Here is a 17,280-nt window from a genome sequence, read left to right as displayed (position 1 = left end):
GTAAGAAACAGAGTTCTAGTCCAGGTGCTCCAACTTATTGCTCTTACATGGGGAAGTGATTTATTTCTCCAGCCCCTCCCCATTACTGCATATAAAATATGCTACATTCTGCCCTAAAAGATGATGTTTGTAAAGAACACTTATTCCCTCTCCCCTAGTTTCCATGCGGATTTGCTAATTATTCCTGAACTCTTTCCTCTCCCCACCCTTGGCTAACATCCCCAGATGATGAATAATAATTTATCTAATGGTGAGGGAGGGACACTAATCATATGTGGCTTCACCTCTTCTTTTTCTCACTCTTTGGAATCCTTTTATTTTTTTAGACACAGTCTCGCTCTATCGCCCAGGCTGGAGTGCAGTGGCGCAGTCTCAGCTCACTGAAACCTCTGCCTCCTGGGTTCAAGCGATTCTCTTGCCTCAGCCTCCTGAGTAGCTGGGATTACAGGCATGCACCACCATGCCCACCTAATTTTTGTATTTTTAGTACAGACAGGGTTTCACCATGTTGGCCAGGATGGTCTCAAACTCCTGACCTCAAGTGATCCATCTGCCTCAGCCTCTCAAAGTGCTGGGATTACAGGCGTGAGCCACTGCACTCAGTCTTACTCTTTGGAATCTAAAACACCAGATTCTCTTTTCTCCCAGGCTTAAAGTTCCCAAGAGCCCAGTTCTGTCTGACTCTAGGTGAATTATTAGGTTGGTGCAAAAGTAACTAGGGATTTTGCCATTACTTCTAAAAACCACATTTACTTTTGCACCAACCTAATAGTAACCAGCCCCTTGACTAACAGACTTAAGGCCTGTTCTCCAATTGCATCAGTAATAAAGGCAATATTTGATCACCATTTGCCTGTCTTTTCCATCCATCTTTTAACTGATTCTGGACTTGGAAGGGAAAGGAGATGCTATTTATTGACTCTCTCAAACCATACCATAAAAAGTATGCAAGAATTTTGCAAGCCATATAAGGGATATTGCTTTTTTCCTCAATTATAATTATTTTCAGGATGTGACCAGATCAATAAAGAAATAACAAGTATTCCCCAAATTTCTAGATCTTCCAACTAAGGAACTAAAGCAAGATTCAGGTATAATGGTCAGTCACTGACAAATATGCAGTGAGTAATAACCATGGACTGAATAAATATACATTTTAAATAAAAAGTTAGTGTAATTAAAATGATATATGTTCTTTCATTCAACTGAGTAAAATAAATTTATCAGAAATGTGTCCTACAGATATATTTGAACTTGAGTGTAAAACATAAGTAAAAAGATAATCATTGCATAGGTATATATAATCTTTAAAATGGAAATAATCTACATACTAATAAATCTATAATTTAACATTGTAAATAAAATTATATACTAATATAAAGTGTATATATATATATACCATATACTAATATAATAGAAACTAATGGATTACATGGGCAATTCATTCAGTAAAACACTGCGCAGCCATGAAGAACAAAGGTAGGTCTCCAAAACAAGCTCCAAGACTTAAATACAAAAAAAGCAAGATGTACAACAGTGTATGTAGTATGTTCCTACCCATTTAAAGAAAAAGACATATACATTACATTAAACCAAATAAAACTGCCTACATTCTGACTTACAAAAATGGCAATTTCATTTGGTTCAACATAAGTGCTTGTATAGGCATAAAATATTATGGGAATACACAAGGATCTGAAAAGATGAATCAGAGGATGGGTCAGAGCTGGGCAAGTGTACCTTTTCCTACTCTGTTGCTTACCATGTGCATTTGTTACTGTTTCTTTAAAAAGGGGGTATACCCCAAAGAAAACTGAAAAAAGTAAATGTTTTCTTCAAAAGCAAATTCAGTGACTTCTAAGTAAAAATAAAGAGACCACACCAGAAGGCTGAGTGAGGAATAACTCACCAAACCAACACACACACACAGGAATTTGTGAAATTCTCACAGAAACATACGGTGCTTTATATCTCTAGTCTTCGAGAAATTTAGGGGGCAATAAAAGCAACAAGAGAGGAGTTAGTTAAAGTCTATCTGTCTGCTACCAATCACAGCTGGGATCTGATGGAACGCAGTTATCATGTGATGGGTAAATACTTAAATGAATACCAACAGTTCAAGTAAACACCAAGTTTAAAAATACATGAGTTTCCAAAGCAATTCAAAAACGATTCAAGCTAAGCATTCCCTTTCTACAATTAACATTTGCCCTTACACAGTTCATCACATCCCACCGAAGAATCTGAATTTTCCATGAGTCCCACAAGAATGAATTGAACAGTAAGTGAGCAAAGCCTAATCATGTACATTACATAAGCTGTTGGAACTGCAGAAGGTACAGATATGACTGATTCCTTTTTCTAGATTCTTGACTAAATTGAAAAGTTCTGATTACTATAATTACAACGATCACTCTCAAATGCCCTATAGTTACCAACTCATATTTGAAAAGTACACTTTGAGAAGGAGCAGAATAAAATGGACATCTCATCTTCTAAGCCAGGTGTCCTGGGATAAACACAATCCTCAATATGAAGATTTGAAGGGGAGAGGCTGCGGCAGGAGTGGGGGCGCAGGAGGCAGTGCAGTTCCCCAACCTCTGCCTCACTCCAACCCCATCTCCTGCATTTTTCAAGCGCAACATTCGCAGGCCTGGGGGGGTTTTGAAAGGCTCTTGGCCTAACTTATATTCACCCAAAAGTGGTTGGATTTACAAACTGCATGACTATTTTGGCATTAAAATCATCACTGCCACTGCCACCATGTTTGAATGAAGCATCTGTTTCCCCATATATACCTCACCTCAGGCTTCCCCACTTACACTTCAAGCTTCTGCAACTGGCCTTACAGTACTTATATTTCTCTTTTCAAGATCATTGTTCACTATTTTATCCTTGATGTTTAGTGGTCACTGTTTCTGTTCTTTTTCTGTTCCTTTTATCATGTGCATTTTAATTACATTCTGTTTTACTTTTTATCAAATATTTCAAGTATACATAAAAGTACAGAGAACAACATTAACAAAATGAACATCCATGTACCAATGGCATACCACCTTAGCAAGAAATTAACATTTTGCCATATACTTCAGCTCTTTTTGTAGTAGTTTGTTACAGTTGACATCCACTGTGTACCATCCCTCCCAACTCCAATCCCTTTTCCCTCCTTCTCTCCCCAGCCACTCTCCGGGTGTTTAACATGCCCATGCATTTTTAAACATTGTTAATACACAGTCTGTATATATGCATATTGTTTTGCATGTTTTTAAACATTAATAAATGGCATCACAGTGTACAAATCATTCTGCAACTTGCTTTTTCACTCAACATTGCGTTCATTTTAACTGCCATATAGAATTCCATTGTATGAATATACCATATTTATCCATTCCCCTATTGATGGCCATTTAGGTCGTTTCCATTTCTTTACTCTTACAAACAATGCTATCATGAAGGCGTGTACATATCTTCTTGGGTACACATTCGAGAATTCAGAGGATATGAGCCTAGAAGCGGGTTGCAGAGTATGCACATCTTCACCTCGTCAAATTGCTCTCCAAAGTGATTGTACCAATTTACACTTTCTCCAGCTGAATATGAGAGTCTCCTTTGTTCCACATCCTCTCAAACACTTGGTATTATGAGATTTTTAAGCTTTTGTCCATCTGATGGGTATAAATGAGAAACTCGTAGTTTTTAATCTACATGTCCTGGAAGGATAATCATTTCCTCATAAACGTTTATTGACTATTTAGACCATTTATTTTTTATTTTTTTTGACTTTCACATTCTCTTTTATTCTATCACCACCTTCCCATAGTGATTAATAGCAGAGACTCTACATCCAGGCTGCCTGGGTTCAAATTCTGGCTCCATCACATCCACCTAGTGTCCTCAGACACTTTGCTTGGCCTCCCTATACCTCAGTTTCATCATCTGTAAAGAGGCAGTAGCACCTACCTCACACAGTTGTGAGGGTTTTACGAGTTAATACACATTAAGTGCTCAAAACAGTGATAACCGTGTTGTAAGATACAGTATTATTATTTTTACCCTTTTAGATATCAGTCTTGCCAAAGTTCTTTTTTAAATTGAATCTCTTTTTCATTTAAAGTTTCAACTTATATTTTCTAATCTTTTAGGATAAATTATTTCAGAAGTTTTAGCATTCAAGACTTTAACCCTTTTATTCCTTTCTAGTATTAAATTGTCCCATTTCTGTTCTCTTTGGACATCTCAATTCTTGCTTCAATGACAGCAGATAAGAAGTCTGGCCTTCCAGAACAGCTGAGGAGTGCATCCTCGCCAAACTGGGGGAGGGTGGATGTTTTACCCCCAGCTGTCCCTGCAGCTGCTCAGCCAGATTTCCACAGCAGATCCAGCATCCCTCTGCTTGGGAGCTTCAAAACATCTCAATCTCAGTAACTCAGATAAAAGTCTTTCTCAGGCATGGGTCCTCCTGTGTCAATGGCACATCTGAATTACTGGCAACGTGTTCTTTCCTTAAGTCACACCATCTAGTCACCTGATCAGGAGTTATATATACTATGGACTCTGAAAACATTATCCCTACATTATTGAGCAAATCATACAGACAATGTGTGAGGAGGCAGGAAACACCAGAAAAACCAGTGTGGTAAAACACTTCATGCATAAAATAGGCATCCAATATATATTGGTGATTGCCTAGTAAGAAACAAAGGAACAATGCTGCTGACCTGGCTTTAGTGAAATGTAGATAGTATTAAACCACAAGCTAGACCATCAGCAAGGAGGTACAAGGATAGATCCACAAGCTGCTCTTGGCCTTTACCTCACCAAGCTACCTAGCTTCTGTACTTCTACTCTGATTCACCTCCTGTTGCAGCAAGGTATTAGAAGGATCTTCCTTGTGTGTCTAGCATTCAACACTCATGAAAGAGAGCAGAAACACCCTGGTTTGCCTCTCAGCTCTCAGAGGTGGAAAGTGGATAACCTTCTGCCAGGCAATATTTCAGACAGGCACTCAATTTTCACAAGAGGCTAGACAAGTTGCCAACCTATTCATCTGATCTTGAAAGCATATAAATTCACCTTCAAACAGCACAAAATAAATGCAATTCTGAACCTAGCCAGAAGCAATAACCTAAAGACATTTGCAGCTCATTTCTTGTCAGAACCCGTTGAGGACAGTGGTATTGATGGAAGACTGTCAAGCCCATCCATTCCTCTAGTCTAGATAGCCTCGGTTTATCCACGGCTTAAGCCATCTAAAAGCTGCATAACGTTAATACAGCGGTATTCTCCAAGGTGGTTGGATTACTGGTGATTTTTATTTTCTTCTTTTTAAACTCTTGTATTTTCCAAATTTTCTACCATGAGAATGTGTTCTGTTTACAATAAAAGAAAAACACAATAAATGTTATTTTTAAAGCTACATGCTTAGAGTATACTACCTTCCCCACTCCCACCCTCCCATACAAGTGCTTTCACTGAAAAACAACTGATAGCAGACTCTCAGCTTTCATGAGGAAACTTCACAAAAAAATGTATTTGTGAAACCCAAAACTGTGCTTTCAGGGAGTTTTTGCTATGCATAAGATACTGCTGAGATTATTCTCTACTCCATCACTCAATTAATATTACAGCCCAACTTCTTTCAAAACTAAATACTAGGAAAACTGTTTCACCTGACCAATTGGTGTCCTGTTTCTTTATGAACAATGAGAATTAAGTAACTTGTCAAGTTTTCCCATTTCATTTTGGGCAGCTGAAGGTCAGAGGCAAATATGAATGATAACTAATACCTATGCAGGACCTTATGCCTGTGTAGCTTGGTTCTGAGAATCCCAGATTCCAACTTCATTTTCTGGTTTGTTTTCTTTTGAATATTCTTCTACTGTGTGGATGTGTTCTTGAATCCACCCTACACCCTTCTTACAGTAAGTCAGGACAAAATTAAATATAATAGTCTACCTGCTCAATATTAATGCTTAATATATATAATTTATGTTCTAAAAATTTTATACTGGGGAACAATAAAATCATGGTGCAGTATCTTTCTCAATCTTTCTTAGCTAATAAAAACTCAGCTCAAATTCAATATAAGGAACTGGAATTAATTATGACTCCACTCTCATAATATTAAATTTATTTGCCATCTTTCACTTATGAAGGATATTTACTTAATTTTTTTTATACCAGGATAAACAGAGAAAAGATGAAAACGCTTCTTTTATACTATATGGATTAATTAACAGAGCATAAAGAGGTAATATAGGTGTCATAAACACAGACTCTGACATCATCAGATAAAATCTGTGTTCAAATCTTGGTATCACTATTTACTAGCGGTACACTTTGGTCATGTAATATGTGGACTATAACATTACCTACCTATTACGAGTGCTGTGAGAACTAAATAACGTATGCAAAGCACTTAAAATAATGCTTAACATATGTCTGCACTCAATCAGAATAGCTGCTGCTGTCACTGTTGTTATTATATATAAAGCCTAAGCATACTCTTTTAACCACTTAAGTATTTCTGCCAAAGAACTAGTCAAGGATTTTCTTGTATACCTGCAAAACAGAAAAGTTTCCCAAAAATGGGTAGTTAGCATAATTATTCAGTGGTTGAGATACTTTAACCAACTTACCTAAACTGTCCAGTACGAAGAAAACAAAGAGCTCGGTTACCATAAAGAAGGTAGTTTTCAGGTCTTAAAAAGACACAATGTTTAGTCAGTAAAGCACATTACACATGAAACAAATAAAAATCACGCAGAAAACATAAGGCATGAGAAAACCTTCTTTAAACTTTACAGATGTGTGGCAGAGCAAAAAGAATATAGGACCTGGAGTCTTAACTGGCGAAGTCCCCATTCCTTCACTTCTTACATAAGTAACTTTGTTTGAACCAACCTAAACTTCCCTATATTCAAAATGAAGATAACTCTAGTTGCTCTAACTCAAAGGGCTGTTGGGGGATCAAACGAGACATATTAAAGAGCTAGCAAACTACAGAGTAACTCTAGAGGACAGGATTACTTATATAATAAGTCAAGACTATGTCGTTTTGACAAAGAACTGAGAAAGGAAGCCTACAGTAATTACAAATTAAAATAGCTTCATTTGAACTTTTGTTTTTTAGTTTTATCTGACTGTGTGGTGAAACGTATCTCCCTTTCCTCCACTTCTTCCTCAAAAGAATAGGGCAGTAGCCTTTCAGAGGTGGTACACTAACTGGATTCCCTCATTCCCTGTGGAGATGCACAAGGGAGGAAAAAGAGCAGTGGCTACAGAGCACCCTTCAAAGGCTGCTACAATATTAGGTGGCCTGACTGAGACAACAGGGGCACAGTTATGAGGCACATCTGGAGGAAAGCTACAAAATTCTAGCAGCTGAGCAAAGAGAAGACAAGGTAGAGAGCGTGTATGCATTCTCTCAATTACCCAGTAAAAGTTCCCTCTTAGCAAAAAACCCTGAATGGGTGGCATCTTAACTATTAAGGACTAATCCTTTAATCCTTTTTGACCAGTTAATAACTTGGGAGGACTTGGTTGATAGCAAAATGAGAACAAGACAAAAGAGGTAACTCTGTACTGGAAAGTTTTAAAGAAAATGGAAGAGAAAATTCACAATTTTGCCCGACTTGCTTGAGTTATGCTACTACGTTAGCTGCATATACCCAGGCCATCTCCAATGCTTCTAATGCCCAAGGATGAGAAAATCTATTCTGCATAACAAGTTGGAAGATACTCTCCAATTCTCTGTCTTGTTTTTATTTCTTCTGACTACCATTCTAACTTGATCTGCCAGGGAAAATGGATCTCTTTTGTTCTATTTGCTCTTACCTATATTCGATGGCTCTGGTGTAATAGATAATAGCTATATCAAATCTTTCTTTGGAAAACTCCTCATTTCCTTTCATTTTCATTAGTTCTCCTTGCTGAGAAACCAAGGTGAAAGAAGACCCATCAATTAGCTCCAAAAATAATCAAGAACCCAATACCTAGTAAAAATGGATCTGGATTTCTATCTTCGATATCAGAAATAACATAGGGGATTATTTATGTAGAAAATGAGATTACAATACCCAATATTTTGTTACATATATATATACACACACACACTATATATATATACACACACACACACACACATATATTTTTAGAGACAGGGTCTCACTCTGTCACCCAGGTTGGAGGGCAGTGGCGCAATCACAGCTCACTGCAGCCTCCATCTCCCAGGCCCAAGGGATCTTCCCATCTCAGTCTCCCAAGTAGCTAGGACTACAAGTGCACCCCACCATGCCAAGCTAATTTTTTAAAATTTTTTGTAGAGACCAGGTCTTGCTATGTTGCCCCAGCTGGTCTTGAACTTCTGACCTCAAGCAATCCTCCCACCTCGACCTCCCAAAGTGCTGGGACTACAGGCATAAGCCATCGTGCACAGCCTCGATATATATATTTAAACAAACCTGTCTTGAATGACTCAACACTAACTTTGTTAGAGAATATTAAAAAGTAAACAAAACCATCACATTATGAATAATTACTAAAATTTTTGTGCAGTATTTGGCAGACCCACTTTTAAATATACCTTATCAATAAGGCAAATAAGGTAATAAGACTAAAAAATAGATGCAAAGTAGAATTTTAACTTTAAGTTAGCAAATGTGATATTATTCAAGAAGCCTTAGTGCCAAAAAACATACATAAATCAATAACATAGAGGCAATGCTGATTAGATTAATTGCAAAGCATGAGTTGGTAGGTTAACAAGAATATATATGAAAGGTGCTAGAGAAAAAACTAAAACTTTTCATTTTGAACACTCAATTTTTTTAAAATAAACTAAATCACATCATATCAACAGCATTAGGGAATTCAATACAACATTAAATATTTTCCCAAATTCCTTTTTTAAAATTGAGTTAAAGTCCTATTTCCTATGTGTGAACAGTGTAGCACGTGAATTACATCTCAGCTGTTACCAAAGAAAATCATATTTCTTCAACTCATTAAAGACTAAAGTTTTTAAAAACCAAATTTTCACTTTCAATTAATGGTTTTTAAATCATTAGAAAACTCTGATCAAGATATTAGTTCTTTCTCTCAAATATGTCATCCAATTTTATGAATTGTATATTGTCAGCAGTTTTATTAACTTCCTCTGAATGTTAAAAGTTCTAATGGGCAAATCTTAAAATATATTTATAATATTCATTCTCACCTCTATACAATCCATACAACTTTGAGTTTTAAGTTCTTCAAGCAAATTGCAGTCTTCCATTACAATTTTAGTTATGTGGTACTTGTCTAAATTTTATTTTTAGGAGAGAGCAAGAGAGAACATTTGTTAAAAAAAAAAAAAATTGGTATTGATAATATTCTAATTCTTAAGTTAGGTGAATCCACAAAGGTCCTATATTATTATTCTTTCTAAATAGCACATGTTTCTTGTAACCTTTTATGTCTATTAAATAACTTAGTAAAAAAATAAACTGATAAAATGTTGCAGAAAACATCAGTTATTGCTTGCTGTGAATCTAATCTCACTTTTTATTTCTAGCAATAAAAAACCTTTATTTATAATTATATTAGTTGTAATTGTATTTACAATAAATGCTCTGTCATAACATATTCCAAATAGGCCACATAATTACTTAAGTCAATTCAATAAACACTGTCAAGCATGTATGGTGTACCATGCACAATATTCAATAAAAATGCATGAAAACAAAAACCTGGAAAACTACTTTCTACAATCTATTTAATATAAAGATTGAGTATCTCTTATTCAAAATGCTTGGGATCAGAAGTGTTTTGGATTTTGGATAATTTTGGATTTTGGAATATTTGCATTATACTGGGTGAGTATCCCAAATCCAAAAATTCAAAATGCTCCAATGAGCATTTCCTTTTTTTTTTTTTTTGAGATGCAGTTTCACTCTTGTTGCCCAGGCTGGAGTGCAATGGCATGATCTTGGCTCACCGCAACCTCCGCCTCCCGGGCTCAAGCGATTCTCCTGCCTCAGCCTCCCGAGTAGCTGGGATTACAGGCATGTGCCACCACACCTGGCTAATTTTTTTGTATTTTTAGTAGAGACGGGGTTTCACCATGTTAGCCAGGATGGTCTTGATCTCCTGACCTCACGATCCACCCACCAGTCTTGATCTCCTGACCTCGTGATCCACCCGCCTCGGCCTCCCAAAGTGCTAGGATTGCAGGTGTGAGCCACCGCGCCCAGTGAGCATTTCCTTTGAGTGTCATAGCGAAGCTCAAAAAGTTTCAAATTTTGGAGCATTTCAGATTTTGGATTTTTGATGCTCAATGTATTTTAAATAAATACTTTCAAATGTTTTTATTCAGTATTTTTGACTCTCATGAGTAAAATGTTACAATGAGAAGTTACTTGAAACACTATTATTATAAAAATTTAATAAACTAATTAAGATGCAGTAAGTAGTTTATCAGGCCTCATTTTCTACATTGTAAGCTATTGTATAAAAAGGATATTTTAAAGTGGCAAAAAAAAATTTATTGCAACAAAACTATAGTTAAGCCTCTAGCCAAACATATTCATTTCTAAAGTGAAAAGAGCACCTAAAATTTAAGATTCAATAAAGGACCTAGGAAAGTCACCAAATAAAGAAATTCTAAGGGATAGAGTAAGATTACATGGAATAAAACCTGGGCTTTGAGATCAGAGAGATCTGACTTATCTAGTCCTACCTACTACTTACTAGACTGCAGAAACAACACTTAACCTCTCAAAGTCAGTGTGCTCACTGCTAAAATAAAGATAGTAACAGCCACCTTGCAGAGCTATTATAAAGAAAAGAGAATATAAAAAATCAGCTATAAGCCTAAAGAGGTGTACCCAATACAAGATACTGCTTCTCTACTTCCACCATAAAATCTACCTTATAATTAAGGGCCTCCAAAACAATGAAGAGAACAACCTCTATCAGTGTAATACACCCCAGTGTCTAATAAACCTATGAGAAAGATGTGTCTTCATTTAATTCCTTTCTAGCACTTAAGTCAATAGTGCAAAATTTGCCTTTATCTCAGCAGAGATGGTAAATTATTGGTCATCATCTACTGAAAAGCCAAACCTTTCCTGTTTCAAGATTCCTATAACCATACTATAAAAACACTGCTAATATTCAAATGCTTTAAAGAAAAATATTTCACAAAGTAAAAGAAATATATAAGGCAGTTACCTCATACATAAAAGAGTAACAGGTTCATGAAGAAAATAAAAATCATAAGCTTAGCTTCAGTGACTTTTTCTCACAAAGGAGACTACCCAGTTGTGGTTTCTCTGAGTATTACATATAACTTACAATATCCATTCAGTGAAAATTTTTAAAGTACAATAAACTAAAAATAATTAAGACAGAAAATATAGAATAAAATAATATAGAATTTTATTATATTATTTTATTATTATTATTATAAAAAATAAAATATAGAATAATTAAGACAGAAAATATAGAATAAAACTACCAGTTTGAAATTCTCTTTTTCGGCCAGGCGCGGTGGCCCACGCCTGTAATCCCAGCACTTTGGGAGGCCGAGGCGGGCAGATCACGAGGTCAAGAGATTGAGACCATCCTGGTGAACACGGTGAAACCCCGTCTCTACTAAAAATACAATAAATTAGCCAGGCGTGGTGGCAGGCACCTGTAGTCCCAACTACTTGGGAGGCTGAGGCAGGAGAATGGCGTGAACCTGAGAGGCAGAGCTTGCAGTGAGCAGAGACTGCACCACTGCACTCCAGCATGGGCAACAAAGCAAGTCTCTGCCTCAAAATAAATAAATAAATAAATAAATAAATAAATATAAAAAATAAAAAATAATAAAAAAGAAATTATCTTTTTCAGGCATATATAACAAAATAAAAACATTTTTTTAAATTCTAAGATAAATCAGAAATCACATAACTACACATCTCATTTTTCCAAATACCTTTAAAAACTGAGTCAAGTAACAATTTAAAGCATTTATACTTACATTCAGTAAAGAAAATACTTAACATAGGCCAACAATTTTCAATTGATCCTAATTTAGTTAGAATTGTTACATCGCCTGCATATTTTATCCAATTCAGAGCTTCTTCCATTGCCAAGATTTTCTGTTTCAAAAGAGAAATGAAGAATGGGGCTTTGGTTATTAATTCTAAATTTGCATGTGGCATTATAAATTCATCTTAAGCAAGTATTTCAGATCCTTAATACAAAACTGGTACAACCACTTATTTTTTGCTACTCTGGCATGTAACCTAGAGTAGACAAACTCTGACATATAAATTAACAGATACCATGGACTCATATATGTTACCTCTTCAGGTGACCTCAGGCCACCCTCAGAGCTCAAGATGCTTCTGCAATTACTACAGACCTGGAATTTGAGGTCTACAACCTGGCCAGACTGCCTAGGGTAGAAGGCAAGTGCAATATAACAAAGTGGATGCGGGGTCTCAGATCTCATCTACACAAAGACTTCCATCCTTACCCCAAGGTTAAATTTATAAATTAAAGTTCTCCAAAGGAACTACATATTTTACGTGGTCTGTGGCAAACAGAAGAATAAGGAGATAAAGAACAAGAGGAAGATGTGGCTGGGCAAATGGGCACTCAGTGCAGTGATCTCCATGAAGGATGAAGAATTCACAGAAATGTTATTTGTACTTCTAATGTCTAAAGTAACTTCAAAAATTAAAGTTAACAATGGGTTTAAGGTAAACATAGAAGTTTATGGCATCAGTATCATTAAAAATTGGTTTAACATTAAATCTGGAGATTACCTAGCAATTACATATCAAAAAATATTCATACCAGAGGCCTAATAATTTCATTTGGGGAAACATAAGCCAGGTAAATAATCTAAAAGAGAAAAAGAATCAACTTGTAAAATAGGCTCAAAATTACACTATGTACATGGGTTAAAAAAAAAAAAAGAAAATGATCCAAACCCCCAAAATGAGGAGTCTCCTTAAGGAAAATATAGAAGTCAATACTACCAAATACCACATATAGAACATTGAGTGTATGGACTCAATACAAGGGGAAATGAGCAGTGAGATGCCTCCCATTCATCCACAGTGGCTGTGCCAGGTTCAGTGTTTAACACTTACATTTTCTATTTTACAACCAATTCTCAATAAGCCTCCAATAAGGAATGAATCATTCTGAAAAATAAAAAAGGACATATTTTTTCCTTATTCAGTCAATTCTACTTGAATTTTCTAACAGAAAAATGGCCTACATTTTAGGAACACTACTATATGTACACAGTAGTACACTTCCGACAAGCATTTACATGACCAAGTTACCCCTTAAGACCCTAAGACAAGATTTCCAAAATAGTCTCCCATAGGGTTCTAGTAGTAAAATAACTTAGTGTAATCTTTAGACATGTGAATTTTTTTTTTTTTTTTTTTTTTTTTTAAACAGGGTCTCACTCTGTCACCCAGGCTGGAGTGCAGTGGCGCAAACTCAGCTCACCACAACCTCCATGTCCCAGGCTCAAGCGATTCTCCTGCCTCAGCCTCCCAACTAGCTGGGATTACAGGCACGTGCCACTACCACCCAGCTAATTTTTGTATTTTTAGTAGAGGCGAGGTTTCTACAGGCTCACACCAGTAATCCCAGCACTTTGAGAGACCAAGGCAGGTGGATCATCTGAGGTCAGGAGTTCGAGACCAACCTGACCAACATGGTGAAACCCCATCTCTACTAAAAATACAAAAGTTAACTGGGCATGGTGGCAGGCACCTACAGTCCCAGCTACTCGGGAGGCTGAGGCAGGAGAATCGCTTGAATCCGGGAGGCGAAGATGGCAGTGAGCCAAGATCTCGTCACTGCACTCCGGCATGGGTGACAGAGGGTGACTCCATCTCAAAAATAATAATAATAATAATAAAGTTCATTGCACTTAAATTTTTTTATAAAGGTACACTGGCTTGTATGTTACTGCAAATAACTACTGCAGAAAATAAACATCAGAATGCCCTTTCTAAATTTAATAGTACCAAGAACAACACTTGACTCCATAACCAACTGAAATTTAAAAAGCTATCCAACAGCTTTCAAAAAAAAATTAAAAACCACAAAAACTCTCAACTTATCTCAATAATATAAGGAAGGACACCTCCTCAAATCTGCCCTGATAAAGTCTACCTACCCAAAGACAAAATATTTGTTGATGGTGATGTGATTTTATATCAACAGATAGAGCACATCACTTTGAGAACTTGTGGCAAATGTTTCCATGAACCCATATCCCACTTTCCACGACAAGTTCCAATTTCTATCCTTTAATGACAAGATGCAGTCCTGGTCCCCAGCGTAGAACCATGACAGCAGCCATCTCCCTGATCTCTCAAATACTGAGCACGCACTGATGGACAGCAGATTCATCTCAGGTTAACCAAAACTAAAACCATTACCTGTTAACTGCTATAAATTAGTCATTTGAGCCTAACACCATATAAATGCTTATATTATTTAAACCAAGGGCTCGGGGGAACCTACATTCTACCACTTACAGCAACTTTCTTTGCCAAATCCACAATATCTTCCATCAACTCAAGATGTTGTAATTTCTTCAAATTTATCTCAGAAGCACGTGAATTGCTTAAAGACAAATTTATTTTTTAAAATATTAGATTCTCATATATACAAATTCATTGAACTTTATGCTTAGCTATATATCTCAAACCATTAAAAAATAAGTTCTCTTTTTCTTCACTCTAGGTAACAATAACTAAGCTATTTATTAAATGAACAAAATACTTTATCTTTTTCCTCTCTTCTGCACTATAACACTGATACTTATAAACAAACATGTTAATTCTTCCTGACTCAGCTTCCAGTCTACCATCTAGTACTATTCATAATTTCACTGATTATGTTACAATTATTCATTCATATCCAAATCTCAAGTATTTGTTTTTTCCACCCTATTAGACAAAAGTTGAGCAGCATACAAGAATAAGACATAAGCCTTCCATTGAACTTGCATTTCTTGGTATTGGGTAACATGTTTATCACTGTCCATACAAAATGAGTAACATATAGTAACTTACTTGGCATCCACACAGGGATGCAATCGTGATATTACAGAACTGTTTTGATGTTGAAACAGAAGTGGCCAGAAGATGTTTATTTTAATGGCATCACAATAATCTTGCAGGACAGAAACTGGTTTACTACACCATATACTGCAGATGTCAAATTCTTAATTAAAAAAAAAAAGTTTAAAATTAATGTTCATGCCTCATTTTTTAATGAATCAACACTTAACAGTAAAAAGGCAAAACTGGATATGGAGATGGAAGAAATGAATGAATGAAGTATTTTAGCCTGTTAAATGTTAAGAATATTTAAATGCTGACTAAAACTCTATTTTAACAAAGAAAAGTTCTGATTTCTAGTGAAAAACTAGTAAGAATACATTTTTAAAAGGCATATAAATCTGTTGTATTGCTATAACAGGATGGATGGACCTCCCTTTACAGTCTTTCCATAAATTAACATTAAAAATACCAATGTACTCACCTAAATTCCTCTCACTTTGGATATAATCTTTATATTGCATACCCTAAAAAGAAGAAAATAATTTTGATTTGTGTCTAGTAAAATGTTCTTGATTTTTAATCTAAGGATTATCAGAACGAACCAAAGAAATTTCAGTGGGCATTTATTTATATGCTTCAAACACATCTTCAGCCAATGAGTCTTAATTTGAGACCCTTTTTACAGTATTACCTGAGTTTGCGTCTATGGCTCTCCTCAAGAGCTTTTCTTATCCCCTGTCAGAAAACCACCTTTTGCCACCACTCATTCTCTGGCATTCCAATCTTATTTTTAAGCCAGTGCTTACTTTCCCTTCTCAAATCAACTTTTCAACAGCATGTGTACCTCCCTGTCAAAACGCACATACCACAAAAACATCTTTACTCAGATCGCCCTAAACCAGAAAACCTTCAATATACAATATCAAAAACGAAAAATTAGCAAACCTACTTACCACCCCATCACAATAAAGCTGAGTCACACGAACATAATCATTGGTCATAAATTCAGCAGCAAAGACACAATCATCCACGTAAGGGCAATCTTCTAACAAGGCATAATCCGCCACAGTGAAATCTCCCTCAGCAAAATTGTCCATGATGCACAAGTCTAAGGAGACAACACAAATTCAAGTCAGTAATTAAATCATTTGAAATAACAGAAGAAAGTTTTCCTGGCTTCTATGGTATATTAGAAAAATACTTGGAACCTATGCCCCAAGGAAATAACTCCTATCAGAACACTGAGCTCCGAAAGATTCTCGTCCCCATTCTGCTGACTTTTCCCCTCTCTCCAGATAATTTAATCTATTTCTTCTTTTCCTTAGGTTCACATATTCACCATCTCTACTCTTAAGTTAACCTGTTTACATGTCTCCTTTAAATGGAGGATCATTAAGGGCATTATTTATCTTCGTATGTGCCTAGCACATGGTAAGCTCTCAAATAAGTGTTTGCTGAATGAAGAAAAGACATCTTCCCATTGCTGCATTTGTACCCTACCTGCTTTTACTGCATTCTGTGAAATATGCCATTTCATCATACACAAACTGTTATATTCTCAATCTCCTGGCCTGACCTAAATTCTGACTCCACTGAGAACTTTCCTATCAACTGCTCATATTCTCCTATCCATCTCTCAGTGTGTTTCTGTCTTGGGCAAAGGAGTAGGGCTAGAGTGGTACAGGGTAAGTCTGCCAATCTCCTAACTCCCCAAGGCGGCATCCAGACCTTCCATCCTCCTATCGACTGCTGCTTCTAATGCTCTCACAACTACTGCAATACACAATCAGCACTACTAAATCGCAAAAAGGAAAAAACCCTCACATTATCAAAATCCATGTTTTAAAAATACGTATTTCAATGGGGGGCAAGGGGGATTAGTGCTAAAGTTTCACACTAAGGGTTTTTCTTCCTGAAGAAACTTCAATAATAAGGATTTTTATAGTGATCAGAGAATAGCTACATAGGCCAAACATCACTGAAAAATGCACCATTTTATTACTTCTAGCTCTTGCCCATATAATGGCTTTCTTTTCCTATCATCACCAGCACATCATTAACACTATTCCTTGTACCTATCACTTCACCATTATTATCCTACTATTATTAGGATAAACCAAGTTTCTTCTTTCCAAAGCAAGACCACTACCAGTCCTTGAAATTCAAATCTATTTATTTAATCAATCCATCTCATGATGTCCAATTT

General features: G+C 36.1%; 1 protein-coding gene across 20 annotated transcripts in view; it reads right to left on the bottom strand.

The window, feature by feature from the left end:
* Positions 1–17,280, bottom strand: part of TTC3 (tetratricopeptide repeat domain 3) — a 130,780-nt gene that overhangs the window by 100,515 nt on the left and 12,985 nt on the right. For 12 of the 20 annotated variants that reach the window (XM_002830673.6, XM_054542495.2, XM_054542498.2 and 9 more), the window contains exons 2-10: positions 16,028–16,182; positions 15,556–15,598; positions 15,084–15,234; positions 14,544–14,631; positions 13,131–13,184; positions 12,008–12,128; positions 9,218–9,303; positions 7,837–7,931; positions 6,639–6,701 (exon numbers count right to left, since the gene is read on the bottom strand). The exons of 7 other annotated variants lie outside the window; for them this stretch is intronic. In XM_002830673.6, the coding sequence (XP_002830719.3) occupies positions 6,639–6,701; positions 7,837–7,931; positions 9,218–9,303; positions 12,008–12,128; positions 13,131–13,184; positions 14,544–14,631; positions 15,084–15,234; positions 15,556–15,598; positions 16,028–16,171 (845 nt within the window). In that variant the 5' untranslated portion in view covers positions 16,172–16,182. Of the gene's footprint in view, positions 1–6,638; positions 6,702–7,836; positions 7,932–9,217; positions 9,304–12,007; positions 12,129–13,130; positions 13,185–14,543; positions 14,632–15,083; positions 15,235–15,555; positions 15,599–15,765; positions 15,923–16,027; positions 16,183–17,280 lie in introns of those variants that run through there. One more of the 20 variants, XM_024239254.3, reaches the window with a different exon arrangement.

Source organism: Pongo abelii, chromosome 22, assembly GCF_028885655.2.
Source record: "Pongo abelii isolate AG06213 chromosome 22, NHGRI_mPonAbe1-v2.0_pri, whole genome shotgun sequence".
NCBI classification, from domain to species: Eukaryota; Metazoa; Chordata; class Mammalia; order Primates; family Hominidae; genus Pongo; species Pongo abelii.
Note: the sequence above shows the minus strand (reverse complement) of the source record. Positions and strands in the feature narration are given on the sequence as shown.